At 39.2% G+C, this 23,842-nt stretch overlaps 1 protein-coding gene across 1 annotated transcript; it reads right to left on the reverse strand.

The window, feature by feature from the left end:
• Positions 1-5,850: 5,850 nt before the first annotated feature.
• Positions 5,851-10,282, reverse strand: LOC121774038 (protein ADP-ribosyltransferase PARP3-like). The gene is made up of 18 exons (XM_042170959.1): positions 10,268-10,282; positions 9,750-10,093; positions 9,432-9,627; positions 9,188-9,298; positions 9,042-9,099; positions 8,891-8,960; positions 8,602-8,776; positions 8,395-8,528; positions 8,067-8,304; positions 7,805-7,932; positions 7,646-7,722; positions 7,411-7,571; positions 7,122-7,331; positions 6,943-7,045; positions 6,775-6,857; positions 6,556-6,699; positions 6,287-6,466; positions 5,851-6,195 (listed from the first exon to the last, which is right to left on the reverse strand). Exons 1-18 carry the CDS (start codon positions 10,280-10,282, stop codon positions 6,124-6,126), a joined length of 2,499 nt encoding a protein of 832 aa, XP_042026893.1. The 3' UTR covers positions 5,851-6,123.
• Between the last annotated feature and the right edge of the window lie 13,560 nt (positions 10,283-23,842).

The raw sequence follows: 23,842 nt of genomic DNA on the forward strand, positions 1-23,842 counted from the left end.
TTTTTGTTGGCATTATTTGTTCTATTGACATCATATCTTGAAATTGTTAGGGTCGAATTTTAGTTACTTGTCATCAGTTGTCATCAAGTTTTAAATGCATATATGAGAGAGAGATATATAATTTTAAACTTTACTATGTCATATTTACTTTTAAGAATTATGTAAAACGTCAAATAAAACATTTAATCACATCCTAACTGATTCATCATTACTTTAGATTATATATTTTTGAAATAATATATTATTAAAATAAAAGTATTTTAGTTAATATTATTTTTTTTAAATCACTAAAATGCTCTCAAGTGTAGTTTTTGAGTAATATTTGTATCTATATTTATGTTTATATTAAAATATTAAGAAAAATAGAAATATGTTTTTGTCATGGTTTTAGATGATGAATATTAATGTTATTAGTCACTAATAATGAATTTAAATTTAACCAATATTTTTTCCGTGAATTAAATGATACCATGGCTGTATAGAATAAATAAATCAAAATTCATGAAAAATATATTTTATAGATGTATAGATAGAGATGGTTGTAAACAGAGTTGTGATCAATGTCGAACCCTTCTTAAAGACCGAACTAGAGATCAAATTTCATTCATTCATTAATCACATCTAATGGTTATTAATAATTACTGATTTTTTTATTCAATTAAATTGGTAAAGGGTAGTTTAGGAATGTGCGGCTCTTCTTCCCTTTCCAAATCCAACCAAATTCTCTCTCTACAATTCTCTCTCATCGTCCCTGCCACCATTTCCTCTTCTCTGTCTCCCTCATCGGTGCTTCTACGACCACCGCTCCCTCCAGCCATGTCTCATCGGCGTGCACCGGCGCTCCTTTCGCCATGTCTCATCGGCGTTCCTTCCGCACTGCCTCGTCGCCCATGCCGCCTGCCTTGCAGCTCCACCGGTCTGCTTCAACTGCGTCGTGAAGGGTAAGTGGAAGCATCACAGTTGATGTTAAAATATGGGTTGAGGCTGCATTTTAGGCCGACTCCGAACGGATATGGAATCAGTAAATCTCCACACCGTTCCTGGCAACCGGGTTTGGCCTGTAGAGCGGCTGAAAATAGAGGCGAGAGAAGTAGGAAAATAGAGATCAATTGCAGAGGATTCATCATCAATATGTTTAGTTGAATGAATGCTCTCAATTGTACAAGTAGAAAAATGCTTGGCTTAAAACATCTGGTTACTTTGACTTTTGGAGTGAGAGGACTTTGACTAGTACTCCCTTAGTTAGGCACCGAATTTTTAAGAAGCCCAGTAGGAGTTTTAATTCTCGTCTATTCTTGTTTTCAGTTTGTAGAAAGTATTACTACTAGAAAACAGAGAAAGTAGTAGGGAGGAGGATTCTGTCCTCGTTTTGGTGCCTATTTTGGCCGATGTTGATAGAGATTGCTGTTCAAGTCTTATTCCTTTTGTTTTTTGAATCGTTTTCCCCTTACTTTATTTTTCTTTTAGTATTTTAGAGAGCTTAATTTACTTCATTCACATGTGCATTTACTTCATTCAACAAGTATACCACTACATCGCAATAGGATTTTACTTCATTGAACTTCAATTGGGTTATTACTTAACTCCATTACCTTATTAAATGAGGTTATAACTTCATCAACATTGACATACATCATAATAAAGAATAAATACTTCATTTTGAAAGCACTTCACACAGTCTATTTGCTTTAAATTTTGTAAAAAGGTTAAACAAATTCAAATTCAAATTCAAAGTGGAATGAAGTAATAATTAACTATTGGAATGAAGTAATAAATCTACTGGATGAAATAATAAACTATAAATGTAATTTGACAAAAATACCCTCGGTTGAAGTAATTTGACTACCTATTGAATGCGAAAATTTTCACTACATCATCTCATCTCATCCATTAAAAATGCATATATTGCTTGATTCGGGCTAGAGAAGCTTCGAGAACAATTTATCGTCATCCGGTTTGATTTAGAAGGATTTCTGGTGGAAATCGTCGCTGTAGATTGAAGGAATTTTGGGGAGTGGAGAAGAACAGTTGGAGAACTGTGTTGTATGCATAGTTTGCGAAGAATTAATATCGTAATGAACTAAATAACGCACTTGATGAAGTTATAACCTCAAATAATGAAGTGATATGAACATAATTGTATTATATGTATAGTTTGTGAAGAATTATAATTTTAATGAACTAAATAATGCACTTGATGGAGTAATAACATCAAGTAATGAAGTAATATGAATTGAACCATGTTGTATGCATAGTTTGCGAAGAATTATATTTGTAATGAACTAAATAACGTACTTGATGAAGTTATAACCACAAGTGATGAAGTAATGAACCACTGAAATGAAGTATCAAAACTATTGGAATGAAGTAACAAATTACAAACAAATAAATCTATCATTATATTGTCAGAAACAAATAAATGAAGTAATAAATTATAAACAAATAGATGAAGTGATGGAACTATCTGAATTAAGTAATAGCTTGGTTAAATGAATTAATATATAATGAATGAATAATATTAGAAATAAAAAGAACCAAATGACTATTATTATTGACGTATAACATATTGTACTAATAAATTGAAAAATACCAGTGCAAAACTTATTTCCAGTAGGTATTACTTCATTGTAGTAGGTGTTTACTTCATTCCAATAGGTTTATTACTTCAATCCAGTACGTAATAAATTGAAAATGAATATATTTTTACTTCATTCTAGTACGTTTATACTTCATTCAAGCAAGTGTATTACTTCATTCCATCCATTACGTAATAAATTGGAAATGAACATATTTTTACTTTATTCCAGTAGGTTTATTACTTCATTCAAATGTGTCATTACTTAATTCAAATAGGATTTTAGTTCATTCCAATAGGTTTTCACATGATTCAACACATGTTTCTTTCAAATTCATTGATTTTTTTACTTTATTCACTGTAAATAATAGCACAATTTATTCCAGTAGATTTATTACTTCATTCCAAAAAGTCAATACTTCATTATACTAGGTTTTTACTTCATCCAGTAGAACTCCAAATTCTTCTACAAATACTTCGTTTCTGCAGTGTCCACGGAAGAGCCTTCAGCTTCAGAAAACCAAAACTCATATATGTTTACTTTAGTAGAAAGGAGAGAACTAAAACAATTTTGTTGGCTAATGTAAACAGAGATTCACCATTTATGTTATCATTTTTTTCCTATAAGAAGCTCACTTTGTTAGTCTTGTTACAATTAATGATGCACTACTAGTTGGAATTGCAACTAACTAACAATCACTAGAGATAATGGCAGTGATGACTCCAGCTTTTGACTCTATTAATTCAATTCTTTACAATGTAAATTTGAGGCTAATTAATTTTGAGCTGATTAATTTTAGTTGATTCCACTAATTAATTATCAACTCTCTTCTATAATGGCATCAGGATGCAAGAAAATCTCATTAGACAGGAAAATGTAAAGACATTACTAATAAAAACTAGCATAACCAAAAGTAAATGTCAAGTTAGTTGAAACACAAATTGGACAAGACTAGAAAGGGAGGTGATCACAAATTGGACAAGACTAGAAAGGGAGTTGATCGACTCCCGCGGCGGTGATTGAGGTGGATGCGGCGGTGCTGCTCCTCTCGGCATGGCAGAGCTGGCGGAGCTTGGTGGGGACGTACCAAATGGAGGGCCAAATGCGTTGAGGACGACGAGTTCTAGGGATTTCAATTTTGTTTAGAGAGAGAGATAGATGGATGGAGGAGAGATTTAGACGGAGGAAATAAGAGAAGATGAGATGGGGGTAGGAGATGAGCTCATATATGTTTTGACCGAAATACCCCTGCATTGAAGTAAATTGTCTACCTAATGATGGAGCGAAATTAATATAGCATGGTCTAATCTCATCCATTAAACCCTACATCTAAGGGCCCTAATTTGGTCTCTAGTTCGGTCTTTAAGAGTGGATTTGTGAATAATGAGATTCGTCGTAAACATAGGGAAGTTAAAAGTTTTTTTAATCTTATTATAATTAGGGTAAGTGAAAGATTTTGGAATAAGATTATTATTCTATTTCTTGGATTATAAATAGATGACCAACATGGTATTTTCCATTGTAGTAAATTGTAATCTTCACTGAATTTCTGGTGAAACTTTATTTTAGGTTTTAGGTACTCTTTTGACTATTCAGTTTCCCATTACATAAATTTCTGTACAAATAATTTAATATTGCAATAATACAATTTATGAGGTTTATGATTTTGTATGTTGGTCATGCAGTAATATAATTAATGAGGTTTTATTAGTATTATTAGGTTATTGTTTTATAGTTAGTTTTCTGAAATATTACAAGGATAATGAAATTAATAATACGGAGTATCACAAATTAATAAAAGATTAGAAAGTTCATGCCGCATGCGTATATTAACAATGGGGGAGTGATCAATTGTTAACTCACTCTATAGTTGCTAACTACAACTAATTTAAGACCATAGGATTTTAGAAATATAGTAGTCTAAAATTTACCCTGTGTAATTTTTGTTTTTATTAATTAAATCGAAAAAGATAAAAAACTACCAAATTAGGGTTTTGGATAGAATGTCAACACATTGCTTTGAGAAAGTCAACACATTACTTTAATAATGACATTCTACATGTATTATATTGACATATTTTATATAGTATGTTGACATTTATTGTTTTACGAAAAAATTGAAAATTTTAAAAAAAAATCAATTTTTGACATCGAAACATATGCAAATGAGATCTCGTTAGAATCCTTATGAAATTATCTTTAATTTGATATATGTTGTGTGAAAAAATAATTTAAATCGAGAAAGTTATATGCATTTTAAAGTTATGTGATATTTTTCAAAAGTTAGTTACAATTAATTTATTGTAAAGTGACCTTAATAACATGTTTTTTTGTTGATCGTATTGATATTTCGGGAATGATGATCTAGACCATTGATTTGAATATCTAAGGGCTATTATCTAAGGGCATCAGCAGTGGGGCGCCCTAAAGCCCACCCTATGCACCCGTCACGTCAGCATTTTATCCTCATACCCTTCCACCTGCAGTGGGACGCTCTAAGGCGCGCCATATATGTTTTGCTATTGTTTTATTAGTTAATTTAAATGTTTTCAAATATATAAATGCAAACTAATTAAAAAACACAACGATTAAATGAAAAACGACAAATATCAAAAGGTTACAAATGAATCGAAAGGTTACAAATGAAATGTGAGGTAGGGGTATTTATATAAACACAATTTTCAAATTTAAAAAATAAAAATAAATAAAAAACGCGTTGCATCGTCCGCGCCATCGTCCGCAGTGGGCGGCCGATGGCGCTGGCGCGGACGATGCCCTACTGTCCGTGCTTCGTCCGCGGACTATGCTTAGGGCGAGGACGACGCATCGTCCATCGTCCGCGCACCCACAGTGGCGGACGATGGCCCGCCCGATACTGACGATGGCGCGCCCGAAGCATCGGGCAGCCTATCGTCCACCCCGCTGTGGATGCCCTAATTGTAGTTAGCAATTAAGTATTGAGTTAGCAATATAATACTCCCCCTGTTACAATGAATTAGCAATATAACACATCCTATTACAATGAATTATCAATATTATAATGAATTATTTATTAATTTGCATATCTATAATTTTATAGTGAAGATTAGAGAGTTAAAAAAGAGTTTTTGCACATTTACAGGTTTCTTGCATATAACACAGAGCATTGATTGTTATAATGTCAGCTTATTTGCACAATGTAGCGGTTTCTTGTATAAAATACAGAGCATTGATTGTTATAATGCAAGCTTCTTTGAAGAAGAGAAGAAACTAAGAATGTTCTGAGAGTGAGACATTAACAAAACACTAAGAACATAGTATATATGATAGTTGAACACTGATACGAATTCATATATGCATCTAACTGACCTGAACAAACAGCCATCCATTTGAAGATGAAGGTGATGCCATCTATAAACAAGCAAAGACATGGCATCACCTCACCCTTAAACGCTATGCACCCACAATTTACACACTCCTCCCCATCTAAAAGGAGACAACAGAAGCAAAAACATGTACTTAAATATTTAGCTACGGATAGGAAGAGCCCTACTCCTAGTTCCGGAGCTCAGGCCGAAGCAGCATCATACTGGACGTCCTGCTCCTCAAACTTCACAGCCACCATGAACCTTATACTCACCTGAACAACAAACAACACCACATGCAAAAAAATACATTAGAATATATTCATTGTTCACTATCAGGCCAAGGTTCGATAGCGGGGGCATCACCTGCTGTGGGTCGTAGACCGCATACTCGTTGTACTCGAGGGGGCTGTCCTTGTGCTCCGACTGGACTAGCTTGCCACACGGCACCTTCACATCATTCCACACAGTATGCTCCGACTCATCTGTCTTCTTCCTCCCTCGCCCAATCACCCCGTGTTTCTTCTCTTCTAGTTCTGCCGCATCCTTCGTGGCCACGTGTCATTTGATTAGACGACCATACCCCGATAAAAATGACACAAAAACAAGCAGATGATAAATACTAACAGTAATACCTCCGGAGCACCTTCTAGCTCTGTAACTTGTTCGCCTAAAGATGCAACTGCCAACACAAGAAATCCCTCTGGCCTATCGACTGCGGTGAAACCATACCTGGCCGCTTCTGCTGCGGCATCTGAGCAGACTATCGCCCTCCCAAACTAAACACAGATACAAGCATCAGGGTCAACAACTTACAACCATGAACATGCTTTCACTACTTCTAGCAACCTTACCATGTATCCAGCAACAGGCAGAAAACACACCGAAGGTAAGAAACTCTTCTCCAAATGCCGCAGTAGATTGGAACTTCGGGTACCTAACAAGAAATAAGCTTAGGACTCGAGCATCCTACACTGCAGCACTATGCAATCAAACAATGTGTAAACTTCTCTAACACTCACCACACCATAGCAAGACTTTATTCGGTAGCTTCTTGATTTCATCAAAGGAGGGGCCAGCGCTCACTTCAACTGCAAAGACATCCTTGATTGATACTCCGTAACTCTGGAAAAGATGCAACTTGTGATCACAATGATTCGTGTACTGCTGATACTAGCTCTTAAGAGATTCATGAACTTACAATTTCCCCAACTTTAATAGGCTCGTAGGTTTTCTCCAAATAATTAGCTACCATCTTGTAGTCATCACTGTCCTTCTCAACTGGAGAAATAGAGCATCCCAACTGTTTATAACGTTCAAACAGAGGATCATCGAGGGTAGAACCAGACACATCGCCTATGAGTCGTGAAGCGACATTTATATCTCTGATCGTTTCCACTGCAGCTGCTCCCTGCAATGTTCTTTGTCAATGAGGATGAGAATGTCAGAGATAATATATTTGTAGTTTGACCACTGTTGAAAGTGCTAACATGGTCAGCTATGTCGGTGAAATCCCGGAAAACATAGGGTCTGGTGCTAGGCAGAAGAGTGAACATTCGCTGGCTAAAATCGGCCCATAAGGCATCCCTTTTTGGCCCCGTCTCTATGTTCGTCCTTAAAATCTCTGCAAATTCATGTAGAGTATCCTCACCTGGGCATCATTATACAGTAAAAAATGTGACCAATAATCAAGAGATTAAATCAAGATTTTGAGAAGGCTCTTACATCTTTTCAAGTGCATCTCAGTAACCATACCCAGAGGCAAGTCCGGAAAATCCAACCCCATTTCCATCATAGCATACCTGCATTAAGAATTACACCTTAGCACCCTCATTATAAGAATGTGAGAAGTTGAAATCCATGTTGGCTAATCATGAAACATACCTGTAAATCTCTTGACTACACAGGACCTCCATGAACTTTGCAACCTTTGGCTCAAGTTTGCAGTGCAGTGCGGCCGTGCCAAGTTGTCTCAGTGCCAGACCCCCATGTCTCACCTCAACTCCATCGTCCTATAAACCACATTACCTTACATTATATTCTTAAAATACAATCAATTTTACCGTATCTTGGTATAAACCACATTACCTTACATTATATTCTTAAAATACAATCAATTTTACAGTATCTTGGTATAAGCACGCACCATGTCAATGGGGAATAACTTCTTAAGTCTCTTCTGTATCTTCTTCTCTCTCCCCCATGGTTCAAACTTGTTACCAGTCACCCCTTCAAATAGTTTGGCAAACTCTTGGATTGCACCATCAACGTTATCCCGCTCCTCCAACTTCTCGTCCACTCCATCTAGATTACCTATCTTGCCCTTCTTGTAGTACATGTAAAGCTGGCCCTCAGGTACCGTAATCAGTTGCATAATGCAATACCTATGTTGGATCAATTCATCAGTAAGCAATTTTTATCAGCAAGCAATAGAGTGGAAATTGACAATGGTAAGCCAGAGATAAGATCCATACTCATTTAAGCCCGCCCCTTTATCCGAAAGGGTAAAGGCGCAATTGTACAAGATTCCATCCTGCTCTAAAATTTGCCCACCAACATCTTGCAACTTTGTGTCCTTATGCACGCCTCTCTTTCCATATACCTTAAGCTGAAGTTCCAAACAATTTACGAGTCAAGCTATGCTATCAAAACCAGATAAGCAAGAACAAGCCAACAAATACCTCAGACGTAATGGTTTCAAGAGCCTCCTTAGAAGGATCTTGCTGATACAAGGGTACGCCTTTTCCGCCTACAGAAAGATCGCTAGCGATGTCATAGGCTCCAAGAGGTTGTGGCTCCTCCTTTTCAATACTGTCACTTAACCAAGTTTCACGTACTACTGGTATTCCCTTATCCCTGAAATCATATGTACAAATACTTGAATTCAAAGTATAATCACAAGCATCAAATCTTATGAACTCCCAAGACCTCTCAACAGACAAATAAAATGAAATGCTCAAGAACTCTTACATTGCTTCAGTCAACTTGGAAGAGCCACCACGTTCCCGCTCAGCTGGAGACACAACCAGGCAAGACACCCCTGCAAAATAGCACACACCCTACTTAGTATCCAAAAACAGCGCCACAGTATCATAAACTACCAAGCACTCTATATAAGTACCCATCACTGAGTTGGCAACTTTCCCTCCAGCCTTCTCAATCTTTGATTTCCAATATTGCTGTAACGGACAAAGAGAATTACATACAAAAAATCAGTAGACAAGCAGCAAGACACCAAGAGTTGGGTCAGAGAACTAAAGCACATACATGTGTACGTGTCAAACGGCCTGCCAAACAAATCATCATTCCCTTCAAAGGTTTTTCAGTGGGTAAAACTGGGCGCAGGCGAGATTTAGGATCTTGGTGCGTTTTCAGCAACTACACAAACAAAAAAAACAATTTAGAGAGGATCTTGGGAATCAACTTTCAGCAACTACATCAGAAAGAATCATTTTTCACAGACAGTCCACTATAAATCATATTCAAACAGGGAAATGAACAAGAAATTTACTTCAGCAACATGGGAATCCTTGACAGAATCCGGCAGTTTAGTCGGCTCATTCCTTCTGGGAGGATCTTTAGTGGTAAAAGTGCAGGTAGACCACTCAGTATATACACCTGAGCATGAAAAGTTCTTGTCGGAGATCTTCAAAGGGCCACCACAAACAGGACAATCGTCTAACGGCCCATAAAATAGGACATCTTGACTGCATTTGAATATAAAGTACACCATTAGTAAAATAAATATGCACAGAATTCCATGAAAGAAAGATCGTGTCCTTATTTTTCACCCAAGAAAAGAGAGGGAAAAAAACTACGATCATATTACCATTTAGGGACTACAGCATCATCTGATTCGCCCGCATCTTGGCCATTTGCCTCAAGAATCTCCCGCATCTGCTTGATTGATAGATGCTCGCTCGTTTCCTTACAGAACTTCTCAAACTCTGCTATGATCTCCTCAGTCGACCTCTCATTCCCATTTTCCTCGCCCTTGTCATTCTTGGTTTTTTCCTTCTTCACGTCCTTGGTTCTCTCCTCGGTGTCTGTTTTGGCCTTCTTTGGCGAATGCTCAGATTCGCCTTCACTTGCTTTGGCCGCAGCCTTTTGCTTCCTTGTGGCCACCTTTTCCTCATTTCCAGAGGAATAAGCGTGTGATCTAGTCTCATGAACCTTAAATTCGCAATAACACACTCTTGAGCAAATTAAGACAATTAACCTACTAATTACATCAATTTACTAGCAATCATCATCTGCTGCAAGGCTTATTCACATATTTATCATCCAAATCTAGATATACTCAACTAATTGCTTATAATGCATGCTCCTTTTCGAGAGTTCAATTACCAAATCCAGGCTCATGGATACCAAGAAAAATCATCAGCTACTAAAATTAAATGGTGAGCATATAAAAGCCCTCGTTTGCATAATATAAATTTCCAAGAAAAATAATTTGTCTAAACCAACTACTCCTATTAACCAAATAATATTGCTCCAAATGAAATGAGCAGAAACAGAACAAAACCTTCATTTTCCAACAACTTCAGTTAGTCTCTCCTCCTAACCACAAATTTTAAACCCAAACAGTAGAAAAAAAGTTGAAATTGTGGTAGCAAAATGCAAATTCCGAGTTATGCCAATTTCTTATAGACAGTGATGTCGGTGGCGGGAGCTGACCTCGGAAAGCCGAGCGACTGCGTGGCTTTATCACAATACAACAGGTGTACTGTGGTTTGCCACGACTACAAGATGCTCAGCTGCAGTAGACATGCTTAGTGACAAGTGCTGCGTGTTGTTCCCCGCGCTTTGAGGAGTTGCACCTTAGGAATCTGCAGCAACCAGCATAATGAATTAACTGGCTTAGGTTTTGCACTTAACACTGGAACAAAATTTCCTATTTTTGGGGATGAATGAGATCACTGGTTCAATTTTCTGCGGTTGGGCGGCACGTGTGGATTATTCACCGATTTATTATTGGAACTCCAAAATTGTTGCGTTAGTGAAAGTGACCTTTAGCTATGAAAAATAGACATCCTTTGATACTTGGACTATAGCCCAAAGAAGATAAGAGCCTATACGATGGGGTAAAAGATAGTCCGGACGATGTATCATTTCCGGTCGATGTATCCTTTCGCCCTATTATTCGCCATTGTATGTGGGCGAAGGATGCTCCCCCCATCCTCCCCGCTTTATACATCTTCCGCTGATGATGAATCATTTTATGCATCCTTCGGCCTATTCTTCCGATGATGAGTCCGAACGATGCATCACATTTTCATTTTTCTTATTTCTTTTATATATCACCACATTTTTACTTCATTTCACATCTTTCACTTCCCTTTCTTCCTCCTCTCAATTTCCACTTTTCCTATCTTCATATCGTTATAACCTTTTTTTTAATTAAGTAAATATAAGGTCTGCCTTTAATTTATGGTGTTTTTATATTTATTTAACTAATTAACATATTTGCTAACATAAATAACTATAATTACATTATAATTATAATTGTAATTGTAATTGTAATTGTATGGAGTAATAATTATACATTATTTATAATAATTATTATGATTATGATGTTAATAATTTAGTAATTAATTATATTTATTGTAGTAGGAGTTGTGCTCAATGTCGAACTAGTTTTAAAAAGATCGAACTAAAGACTAAATTAAGGTCATTATATCTAGTTTTTTTATGAGATCCGCTAATGTGTTAATTATTTCGGTCTTCATTACATGTCCATTTTACTTCATTGTAGTAGGTTTATTACATTATTCCGGTACGTATTACCTTGAAACTACATTATGTTTTTATTTACTTCTAGTAAGTTTTGAAATGATTCAACATATGCTTTATTCGAATTCACTAAACTGAGTTTTTACATTATTCACTTTTAAAAATACAATATATTCCAGTAGGTTTATTATTTCATTCAAAAACGTTATTACTTCATTGGACAATGTTTTTATTTCATTCCAGTAGGACTTCAAATGCTTTTACACATACATAATTCAAATAGTTTATTACTACATCATTCCATGTGTTTATTACATCATTCAATTAGTCTATCATTCCATTTTATTGTCAGCGTCGTGGCGGCGGTGATAGACACTGAAGAGAGAAAGAACGGTACGCAATGGCGAAATTGCATGTACATACTGGAATGGAGTAATAATCCTATTGGAATGAAGTAAAAACCTACTGGAATGAAGTAATACATATTCTGGAATGAAATTAAATCCTCCTAATATGTTATGACTTATTTGTTAGGGTTTGTATACTAGAAATCACCTTTCGAGTGATTGAATACTGTAAAACTCTAATAATTATTTTCCAATGAATGCAACAGATTAATTTTATCATAATGTTGTTATGTTTTACATTTAATGGATATTTATTGCATATTTAAATGTATAAGCGAACATAACATAAGTCTAAGTCTTTGTTCTAGTAGACCGGTTGCGGGCTGCGCTCAATTTAAGGTACGCGGTCAGTTCTGAACAAAGAAAAATAAGAATTTCACAACCCAAATAGACCTAGACTACCTATCGTGAAAGGTTGCAATGTCAGTCCGATTATTTCTAAGCCTTATTGAAATATGATGACGTAGGTGTGGTATAGCACTGAATGGATCTAACAGCAAGACGGGTCTTTATGCTATCTACTGAAAGACGAGGTCTTGATAATTAATTTCTTAATCAATATACATTAGCATTGAGCATACGATATTGAGTATCTACTACTTTGACTTACCAAAGGTGCGGGTTTTTCGTCACCCAACGATCCAAGTATATTGGGTAGTGGTGATCATTGTCTAGCGGTGCTAGGATTGCTATTATGTTGAATCGTGCGCGAGGAGAGTCTCGTTTGATAACATCCACAAGAGGAGCTCGAAACGAAGTTTTATTATTCGGAGCTAGTTGGAGTTTAATTACTCTATGAATAATAAATAAGAGTTTCTTGCTAAGTCTACTCTTGGAGAATAAAATATGTTAATTAATTAAGTCCATAGCAGACATTAATTAATTAATGGATGTTTCTATCTTAAGCGCGGGAAATGAATTAAACAAATAAAAGGAAACCCAGAATACTTGTAATTTCAGATTTGGAAAGGCAGTGCAATATTACTTCTGTAGTGGCTGCTTGTAATATTCCAATATAAGCTTATATTAAATTGTGGGTTCAATTTAATTAGTAAAAAGCTAATTGGGTGAGGCCATGTTTAAATTCTTCCTTAGATCCCTGATTAGGCCCAATATGTGACTTAATATAAATAGAGGAATAAAGGAGACAGAAAAAAATTAATTATTATTGCTCAGAATTTTCGTCCCCCTCAGAGAAAGAGAGAGAATTCGAAAATTGCTCCCTCCGTGAGCTGAGTTCTGTCTTCATTATTCGAGTCCTAGTATTCTTGTGAGATTTGCCCCCACAAATATCAGTATACAGTCCGGGACACCAGTCAGAAGATTAGAGGTCGAGTACTGAAGATCTTCACGTGGAGACGGAGCAAGCCATCATCGATTCTTGATTGAATCAACGAGGTAAATTGGCTAAGTCCGTAGTGAGCATGTTTTAGGGATTTTATATGCTAAAGCATGTTTTAATTCAAGTTATGAGCATGATACATGTGATAATTACGCGAATAGAATTTGTCTAAATAATCTGCTAAATAGATCAAATTTATGTGATCGGACTTCATGCACCCTTCAATTGGTATCAGAGCCAGTCTTTGGCTCTGATTATTTGGATTTAAATTTCGCGAAATTCATGTATGCATGTATTATTTGATTGTGAAGCATGTTCTTGGTGTTTTGTTTAATTTATTATGCATGATGAACTCAAGAACTATCGAATCAAAGAACTTGAATTGCTCGATCGTACGAGACGTGCAATCCGTCGGCGCTCGCACCGAGACGGATCGCACCACGCGCGATCGAGGTAGGGTAGTCGAGACAGTGGGAGCCAGGGAACTGCGATCACGGGGCGATGTGCAGACGAGTATGGGCTCGTGCACTCCGCTGGCCGAGACCGCACGCCCCAGACGGAGCTCGCGTCGAGATCGACACGGTGGAAGGCGTGGCACGGCAGTTCGACCGAGAACATGCCGAGGTGCTAAGCAACCAGGCCAAGAACCTTAGGCGGAAGGGTCGAGACGGATGGCGGCGCTGGCCGAGAGCAGCTGCGCTGTCGCGCGAGCCGCTGGCCGGGAGCGCCCGCCACCCGGCGCATCGAAGATGCCGAGACAGGCGGTCGGAGCTGGCCGAGAGCAGGCGCGGCATCGTGCACTCTGCTGGCCGAGAGCTCGAGTCGCCCGATGGAACGCTGGGCCGAGACGCGTCGGCACGTGACGGTCGACACGACCGAGGCGGGTGCTCGCCGCTGGCCGAGACGCAGGTGCGCCACCTGCGCGCCGGTGGCCGAGACGCTGCGTGCGTCGTGGTCTGATGAAGAACTCGTCGGATTTTCGTCGTTCATCGTTTGTGCGAACCTCGTACGATGAGATAACGATGACGGATTATTTTAATGATTATTTAATTATTTTATTAAAAGATATCATTAAAATATTATTATTTAATAGAAATAAAATCTTTTTGGAAGATTTATCTAGATTTAAGGAATATTTTTATTATTTTCTATATCTATGGAAATAAATAATATTGTTTTGATTCCTAGATGATATGGATGAGAATAATTTAATAGTTTCCTAATATTTAACTAGATTTAAGGAATATTTTTATTATTTTCTATATATATGAAAATAAATAATATTATTTTGATTCCTAGATGATATGGATGAGAATAATCTAATAGTTTACTAATATTTATATATATCTAAGATCCTAATAAGGATAGATATGTATGAATACATTAAATAATAAAATATCTCTTTCTAATCTTGAACAAGGAAATAATTTGAATTTATTTTTCATGTCTTATTAAGGATTAAATAATTTGTTTATTTTAGATATACCTTATAGTAGACATGAATAAGAATTAAATTCAAGAATAATAATTTCCTAAAGGAAGATTACAACATAAAACTAAAGATTTAATTATCCAGTAAATTAAATGCCAACATAATTTAATTAAGCTTTTATCTGCCTAAAGGCTAAGGATAATTAAAGAAAAACCATAACCTAAATATCTAAGTTATAATTACGAACTCAACGTTTGTATATGGTCTCCATCAATTGGTCTGCAATTTATGAAGCATTTTTCTAATATTATCGCCACCTGCTCTGTGGGAACGATAATCCTAAGAAAATAGCAAGTTCATGAGGGCAGACTTCTCAAATATAAATAGTATGAACTAGAATGTGGTTTCCAATATTATCGCCACCTGCTCTGTGGGGACAATAATCCTAAGAAACTGCGAGATTCAGAAGTTCACACAAGATTTATGGGATAGCTTGATCTTGTTAGCAGCACATAAGCATTGTTATGGGAGTGTGTTGTAGAAATGAGACTCTGTAATGCTAAAGAGGTGGTCTTGCTTAGGCAACATTAGGCGGCCATGCCACTCTGTGGTCTCTGGACTATTCGTCGGTGTTGTGACCAGTAAAAATTGTAAGATTTTAATGCGTATTAACTTCCTCTGGAGGATACAAAATTTTAATTTTACTGTTGTAAGATTTTGAAAAGTTTTATGGTTAATCTAATCAAACTTCTTACATAAGTTTATGACAAATGGTAAATATTCTGTGTTGCAGTGCAAATCAAATCTAAAATAGCAAGTTCATGAGGGCAGACTTCTCAAATATACCTTATTCTTTTTCTTGTCTTTCATGCTTGAGGACAAGCATGGTTTAAGTGTGAGCAGTTTGATAAGGCTAATTTCATGCGTAGGTCTAGGGGATAAATTTGTGAATTTGCTCGGTCTAACACATGTTTTAAGCCAGGTGTATAGAAGAAATTCGCCAGGTCCAGGAAAAGAAGGAGGCAATCACACGCCCGAGGAAACTGGCGAATAAGTGAACATTGTGAAAGAAATAGCAAGACGGAGTAAATCTTAGAACTGAAGGGTAGAATGGAGATTTCTACGAAGGTTCTAGAAGATTATGTCCGTGTCTATAAAAGGAAGGTTGCATGCATTCTGGAGGGATCTTCTCGGGGGAGACCTCACTAACAGTCGGCAACTAGTTCACTTTTCTATACACTTGGGTTTTTAGAGAGAAATTCAGGGGGTTCCGCGCTGGGGTTCACTTTCGGCTTTCTCGTTTCAAGTTGGGTTATAACACCGTCCTGTTGAGGGCGAAGAAACAAGTTCCCATTTATTTTTCTCGCATTTTGTGGTTTCCACCGAGCTTCGCTGTTCGAAGCTCGGCATTCTGTTTTATCGACTATTTCTGTGTTTTATGCAAGTTTAATTTTCTGTTATGTCGATGTCTGATTTTGCTGTTGTGATTTTCTGGAGTTTTGAACTAGCTTGCTTGTTTTGGATGCGTTTCGCAATTGTTTATTGAATCTGTGCAGAGTAATGGCTGAATCGAAGGTCTGAATTTGGTTTTGTAGTTTTGATTGTGGAAACGTTTAAATTTGATGTTGATCGGAGTAGATCTGTTAGATCGGAAGTTCTGGAGTGGAATCTAGTTGTTGTTGGTTTCGGATTGCTTGGATCCGGAGTGGATTAAGCGTTCGACGTGAGATCTGAGCAGAGTTGGTTTATTTTAATGCCTAGTCTTCGTGTTTTCATTTCGCTTCGTCTAGTATATGTAGATCTGAGTTATTTCCGGTTAGTCGTAAGTTTCCGACGACCAAACTTTTACATTCTGTTCGAATCTCGGTATGTGCTCTGTTTCCTTCATTTTCGTGTTTAATCCCGCTGAAGAAATGCATGTTGTGTTAGTTAAATGCTCAGTTAGTTATTTGCAGCTTTTCTGCCGTTCTTGCTATTTCTGGGTCATGGTCCCCACTGTTAGTTGTTTCCTGTCTAACTAAATTAGGTAGTCGTTTACACGGTCTAGTAAGTGAATTTAATATACCGAAGTCTTGATGATGTTTGATCTCAGCATGTTTACAGTTTTTTAGGTCTAGTGTTTACATTTCCTGCCTATGTCTAGTAGTAGTAATACCTCAACCCTGTTTGCGTGGCAGCAGCCGCTTTTGTCAAGAGTTTCTAAATGCTTTCTTACGTTTCCATCTTCGTGGGATCGACCCCTACTTCTCTATACTAAATCATAGTATTCGGGTTGAGGGATCTTTGAAGGGGAGTTACTGTGTCCAACGACAGAGCATTCCGTGTTCTATTGAGTTCCTAGACCAAGTGATCTAGTGGATTCATAGGACCTGGCATCTCGACCTAGCACATCGCATTTTCACCACACACGCAAGCCACGCACTTCAAATGGCACCGTTGCCGGGGATGGATGGCGTATTTTGTGATTGTTTTTAGAGGTTTTTGGCGTACAAAGTTTTGATTTATTTTTCTTTTATTTTCGGTTTATGAGCAGAGGCTCACGGTCTACCTATTGGAGTAACTCGTCTGGGTGGGAGCAAGGTCAATTCATTTGGCAGGTCAAGGAAACCGCCTCCACAGTAACCACCAGATCAGGTTTCACCACGGGAGAGCCGTTTCCGAGTGGATTTACTAGCGACGAATCTTGGGCGACGTCAGGACGTAAGATCCGGAGTCACCACCAGAGTCAGAGACAGAGTCAGAAACAAGTGAAATGGAGGAAGTAGTCATGGCGCAAGTAGTAGATCCAGATCCAGAGATCGGTTCGTTAACCGCTCATTTAGATGGAGAACCAGCTCAGGCTATAGTGATGAATCCACGCCAGAGGACTATTGAGATCAAGACAAACGTACTCGGCATCTTGCCAACATTTTCTGGGCGAAGAAGTGAGTGCCCGTACGAATTTTTAAATGAATTCAGTAAGTTGTGTGGTATTCAGAAGAGGCCGAATGATGCAACAGAGGAGGATTATCGCCTACGCGCGATTCTTTTCACTCTGAAGGGAGAGGCCAACACATGGTTATTGAGATTGCCCCCGGATTCTATCCGCACATGGAGGGATTTCAAGTTGAAATTCTTAGATTATTTCTTCCCGTCCAACAAGACGAATGCGCTGAAAAAAGAAATATTAGAGTGTAAGCAGGATTACGACGAATCCTTGAGTCAGTATTGGTCGAGATTCAAGGGGTTGTTGGATGCGTGCCTGAATTACCGAATGATAGAGGCAGAGACCTACTCTCTGTTTTACGAAGGGGCGACTCCTGAGTCGAATGATTTAATGAATTCCTCGAGCGGGGAGAATTTCATCAGAAAAAGGGGAAGTGAAGCAAGAGAAATCCTGGGGAAGTTGATCGACGCTAAGAAGGCGTACGATAACGCTAGGAATGCAGTGAGGAGGGGATCGGTGAATGCCATAAGAGAGCAAGAAGATGATAAAGTAGAGGCAAGGATTGACAGGCTCGAGAAGGCTCTTTTGAACGCGATTGAAAAGACAAATCCACTAGCTTCACAAGGGAAGGAGAAATGTCCTCCTGGTCCAGGAGATAATCAAATTCAGCAATATTACAGGACCCAGGAAGGAGATTATCAGACCCAAGTCAATGCAATGGGAAGTTGGAATCCAGATGGGAGTAGGAATCCAGGGAGACAGAGAGATGCACCCTGGAGGAACCATCCAAATTTCAGATGGACTGACAACGTATAGAACCAGTCAGCACCACAACCGAATCAGCAGTTTGCACCTCAACCCGAGAGACAAGGTAACTGGACAGGAAGGAACCAAGAGGGGCAGGGCAACTGGGTCAATCGGAACCAAGGAGACCACTCGAGCTGGGGAAACAGAAATCAGAACAATCAAGGGAACTCTTATGTACCACCGCACCAAAGGAATTTTCAAAACAATTACCAAGGTCCAGGAAATCAGTACAACAACTCTTCAGGAGGTCAAGGAAACGTTCGTCAGAATCAAGTGAGTGGACCGACCCTGAGTATGGGGCCAGGGCCCAGTTAGCCACCAAAGCCACCAAAAAGTATCGATGATATGGTGCACGACCTCGTTAGTTCTCAGCAACATATGCAAAACAACCTGTAATCGAACAATGACGTAGTGCACAAGCTTCAAGACGCTCAGCATGAGCAAAAGGCAGCAATGGATATGCTGGCAAAGCAATTATCCCAGATAGCCACTTCTTTGAGTGATATGAGGGGGAATGAAGGAAAGATTCCCTCCTCAGTAAGACCACCTGATAGAGCGAATATAAGTCAGATTACCTTGAGATCCGGGAAAGGATATGAGGGGCCAGTGGTAAGAACGAAGGAAGCGACAGATCCCAAGGAAGGCAAGAAGGAAGAGGATACAATTCTGGGGCCCAGGAACTTGGAGGGTGAAAATTCCTTGATCAAGGATGACTTTAAAGCAGGAGATTTGGATAGGCCCTTGCCTAGATCAACTGAACCATTCTTCCTCAACCCAGAGCCAGAGATGGAGAACGATGTAGTAAGGGAAGAAACTGGAGAGTTCTCGGCTGAAAGTTCTACAGGAGCAGGGAAGCAACTGAAACCTTTCCCAAGCCGGGGGGAAGCCAAGAAGAAGAAGGAAGAACCGGTAGACTTCATGGATATTTTTGGGAAATTGGAGATCAATCTACCATTCTTACAGGCTTTGAAATTGCCGGTGTTTAGCAAGTTCATCAAGGAATTTATAGCTGGGAAGGCTAGACCCAGTGGAAAAATTTTGATAGGCGAGAATGTCTCCGCAGTGATTCAAAAGTGGAGGATGCCTTCGAAGTGCAATGATCCAGGTATGTTTACTTTGCCCATCTCTATTGGTGAAATAAAAATTGAGCATGCCATGTGTGATTTAGGGGCTTCGATAAATGCGTTACCACTGTCTATATACAAGAAATTAGTCTGAGTGAGCATGGTGAATACGAAAGTAGTGATCCAGCTAGCGGATAGGTCGTGTATCTGTCCTGAAGGAGTGCTTGAGAATGTGATAGTAAGAGTACATGATTTCTTGTACCCAGCTGATTTTCATGTGATAAAGATGAGCGATAATGAGTCTGCAGAGTCTGGCGGAGTACTTTTAGGGAGACCTTTCTTACGTACCGCCAAGACTATCATTGATGTCTTTGATGGCACCATTTACCTTGATTATAATGGGGAAAAATATACATTCAGCATAGATGAGGCAATGAAGAAACCTATTGACGTTGAAAATTTGCATGATGTAGATGTTATTAACCCCCTGGTCCAGGAATATATTGAGACAGAATTAATGCAGGTACAGATCGAGAAATCTGAGATGAGTCATACTATTGATAGAGAAGTAGCCAGTTGGTGTGAAGCCATGAAAACGAGTGAGTTATCAGATGATGAGCTAGCTGAAGCGATTCTGGAATTCTGCACGAACCCGGAGCTAGCTAGATCAAGGAGGACACCTTATGTGGCGAGCATGGAAAATTCTACTAAGTCTACGAAGGGAATAACGACTGAGTCGACAGAGAAAAATCCCTTACCTCAAGAAAAAGACGTTCCTAAGAAAGAGCTGAAGACACTTCCACCTGGGCTCAAGTATGCGTATCTAGAGGAGAATGAAAATTTCCCGGTGATTATTAACAGCAGCTTGACCAAGGGACAAGAAGAGGAATTGTTGAAGGTGATTCGGAGGAACAAGAAAGCTATTGGGTGGACACTCTCTGACTTGGTAGGAATCAGCCCAGATCTGTGCATGCATCACATTCGATTAGAAGAAGGAGCAAAACCTTACAGAGATCCGGAACGCAAGTTGAATCCGAACATGAGGGAAGAAGTGTTGAAGGAAGTATTGAAGCTGCTATCCCTAGGAATCATTTATTCCATACCCGATAGTGAATGGGTTAGTCCAGTGCATATGGTACCAAAGAAGTTGGGAATACAGGTGGTCAAGAACGATAAAAATGAGTTGGTCCCCACTCGACTTGTTACTAGGTGGAGGATGTGTATTGACTACCGAAAGCTGAACGAGGCTACTAAGAAGGATCACTTCCCGTTACCTTTCATTGACCAGATGTTGGAGAGGTTGGCGGGCAAGCAATATTTCTATTTTCTGGACGGATATAGTGGGTATTTTCAAATCTATGTGGATCCCGAGGACTAGGAGAAGATAACTTTCACGTGTCCCTTTGGAACGTATGCTTACAGAAGGATGCCGTTCGGTTTGTGCAATGCGCCAGGCACTTTTCAGCGGTGTATGATGAGTATCTTCTCGGACCTACTGGAAGATTGCATCGAGATTTTTATGGACGACTTCACTGTGTACGGGAACTCATTTGACTCATGTTTCGCAAGTTTGGATATAGTGCTGAGGAGGTGTCAGGAAAAGCATTTGGTTTTGAATTTCAAAAAATGCCACTTTATGGTCCCTGAGGGAATTGTCCTAGGGCATGTGGTATCAGAAAGAGGAATACAGGTAGATCGAGCAAAGGTTGAGGTGATCTCAAAACTGCCTTGCCCGACGAATCAGAAAGAAGTGAGAGGATTCCTAGGGCACGCAGGATTTTATAGAAGGTTTATAAAGGATTTCGCAAGGATTGCTCAACCACTCACTCACTTGTTACATAACGATGTTTATTTTGTTTTCGATGATGAGTGCAAGAAAGCTTTTCAGTTGTTGAAGGATAGATTAGTTTCTGCTCCCATTATCAGAGCACCAGATTGGAGTTTGCCATTTGAAATAATGTGCGACGCAAGTGACTACGCAGTGGGAGCGGTGCTAGGTCAAAGAGTGGATGGGAAAAGCTACGTGATTTTTTATGCGTAAAAAACGCTCAATCAGGCCCAGAAAAACTATGATACCACGGAAAAGGAAATGTTGGCAGTCGTGTATTCCTTTGAAAAATTCCGACCATATTTGCTTGGGTCGAGGGTGATAGTCTTCACTGATCACGCTGCAATAAAGTACTTACTGGCGAAGAAGGAGTCTAAGCCAAGGTTAATCCATTGGGTGTTACTTTTACAGGAATTTGACTGGGAAGTTAGAGGCAAGAAGGGAACAGAGAACAAGGTAGCCGACCACTTGAGTCATATTTTTCAAGGTGAGACCGACGAAGCTATATCTAATGCATTTCCAGAAGAGCATCTGTACTATGTAGGGATATTTCCTAGACCTATCAGTTGGGAAAAGATCATGGCGTTAACAGGTCCAGGAGATTCTGAGAAGGGAAAATGTCATCTGAATGATGAGCCATGGTTCGCAGACCTGGCAAATTACTTGGTCACTGGAGAGGTGCCCAGTTCGCAGGAAATCTCCCGGGCCCAGAGGATGAAGCTCAAAAGCGAAACCAAGTATTATTTATGGGACGACCCATATTTGTGGAGAATGGGAGCTGACCAATTGATCCGGAAGTGTATCCCAGAGTGGGAACAGAGGGATGTGCTGAATCATTGCCATGCCCTAGCTTGTGGAGGTCACTTTGGACCTAGGAAAACTGCAAGGAAGGTGTTAGATAGCGGGTTTTACTGGTCTACATTGCACAAGGATGCTTTCAAGTTTTGTCAGAACTATGAGAGGTGTCAACAGACGGGGGGAATCTCCAGGAAAGACGAAATGCCGCAAGTTCCAGTGATTGTTTGTGAGATCTTCGATGTCTGGGGAATGGACTTCATGGGTCCATTTCCGTCTTCATACAGAAATACGTACATACTTGTGGCAGTTGATTATGTTTCGAAATGGATAGAGGCCAAGACGACCACATCTTGTGAAGCTAATAAGGTAGCGAAATTTCTTAGAGCCAACATCTTTAACAGGTACGGAGTTCCCAGAGCGATAATATCTGATAATGGGACGCATTTCCGTAACCGGACTATTGAAGCTCTAATGAGAAAGTACGGAGTGCACCACCGCCTTTCCACACCGTACCATCCTCAATCAAATGGGCAAGCGGAGATCTCCAACAGGGAGATAAAGGCGATATTGGAGAAGACGGTTAATCCGTCTAGGAAGGACTGGAGTAAGAGGCTTGGAGATGCACTATGGGCTTACAGGACAACATACGAGACGCCTATTAGGATGTCACCCTACAGGCTTGTGTTTGGAAAAATGTGCCACTTGCCCGTGGGAGTAGAACACCTATTGGACTATACACTATTGGGCGGTCAAGAAGATCAACATGCGACCCCAGTCCTGCGAAGAAGAACGAAAATTGCAGCTACATGAGTTGGAGGAGCTGAGGCTGGAGTCATATGAATCGGCAATGTGGTACAAAGAAAAGACGAGACTCTGGCATGACAAGAATCTCCGGACCAAGGAACTACAAGTTGGGCAGAAAGTTCTCTTGTTCCAATCCCGGCTCAAGTTAATGCCTGGTAAGCTGAAGTCTAAATGGATTGGACCATACACTATTGTGAGTCTTCGTGCAAATGGAGCAGTAGAGATCCAGGGAAGTGCTTCAAACTCTACTCATTTTCTTGTCAATGGTCATAGGGTGAAGGTATTTAGGGATAACCCGGAGATGTATGTAGTGGACGAAGTGCCGCTACGCGCACTCCCTGATATCGCCTAACTGGCCTGGGAAGGAAGTGTTCTCAGTGAATTCCTCGGTCAGGTGACTAGGAAGTTTTTTTATAAATATATCTTGACCTAGGGAATCTTGAGAGCACTTGAAAACAAAATTTGTAAATATTTAATCGCTTTCTTTAAATCAAGAAAACCCAAACAAATAAAAAAAAATTCGGAATACCAGACTCCTTAAGGGAAATTTTATACTGTCATATCCTTGACCTGGGAGTCTGGAGTTTCATTTTTAGTTTGATGTTTTTCTAAGTATGGTATTGCAGAGATATTCACATGGGGCAGGGAATTGAAGATTAAAATTTTGGAGGGAGTCAGCGCCGGTTCGAATTTCAAAAGGTAACTTTATGGGGAGGCGTACGGTTGCTAGCGTCACTCCTGCAAACCGTCCTCTCCCATACCCACAGGCTATAACCGTGCT

Source organism: Salvia splendens, chromosome 2 (genome assembly GCF_004379255.2).
Source record: "Salvia splendens isolate huo1 chromosome 2, SspV2, whole genome shotgun sequence".
Classification (NCBI taxonomy): domain Eukaryota; kingdom Viridiplantae; phylum Streptophyta; class Magnoliopsida; order Lamiales; family Lamiaceae; genus Salvia; species Salvia splendens.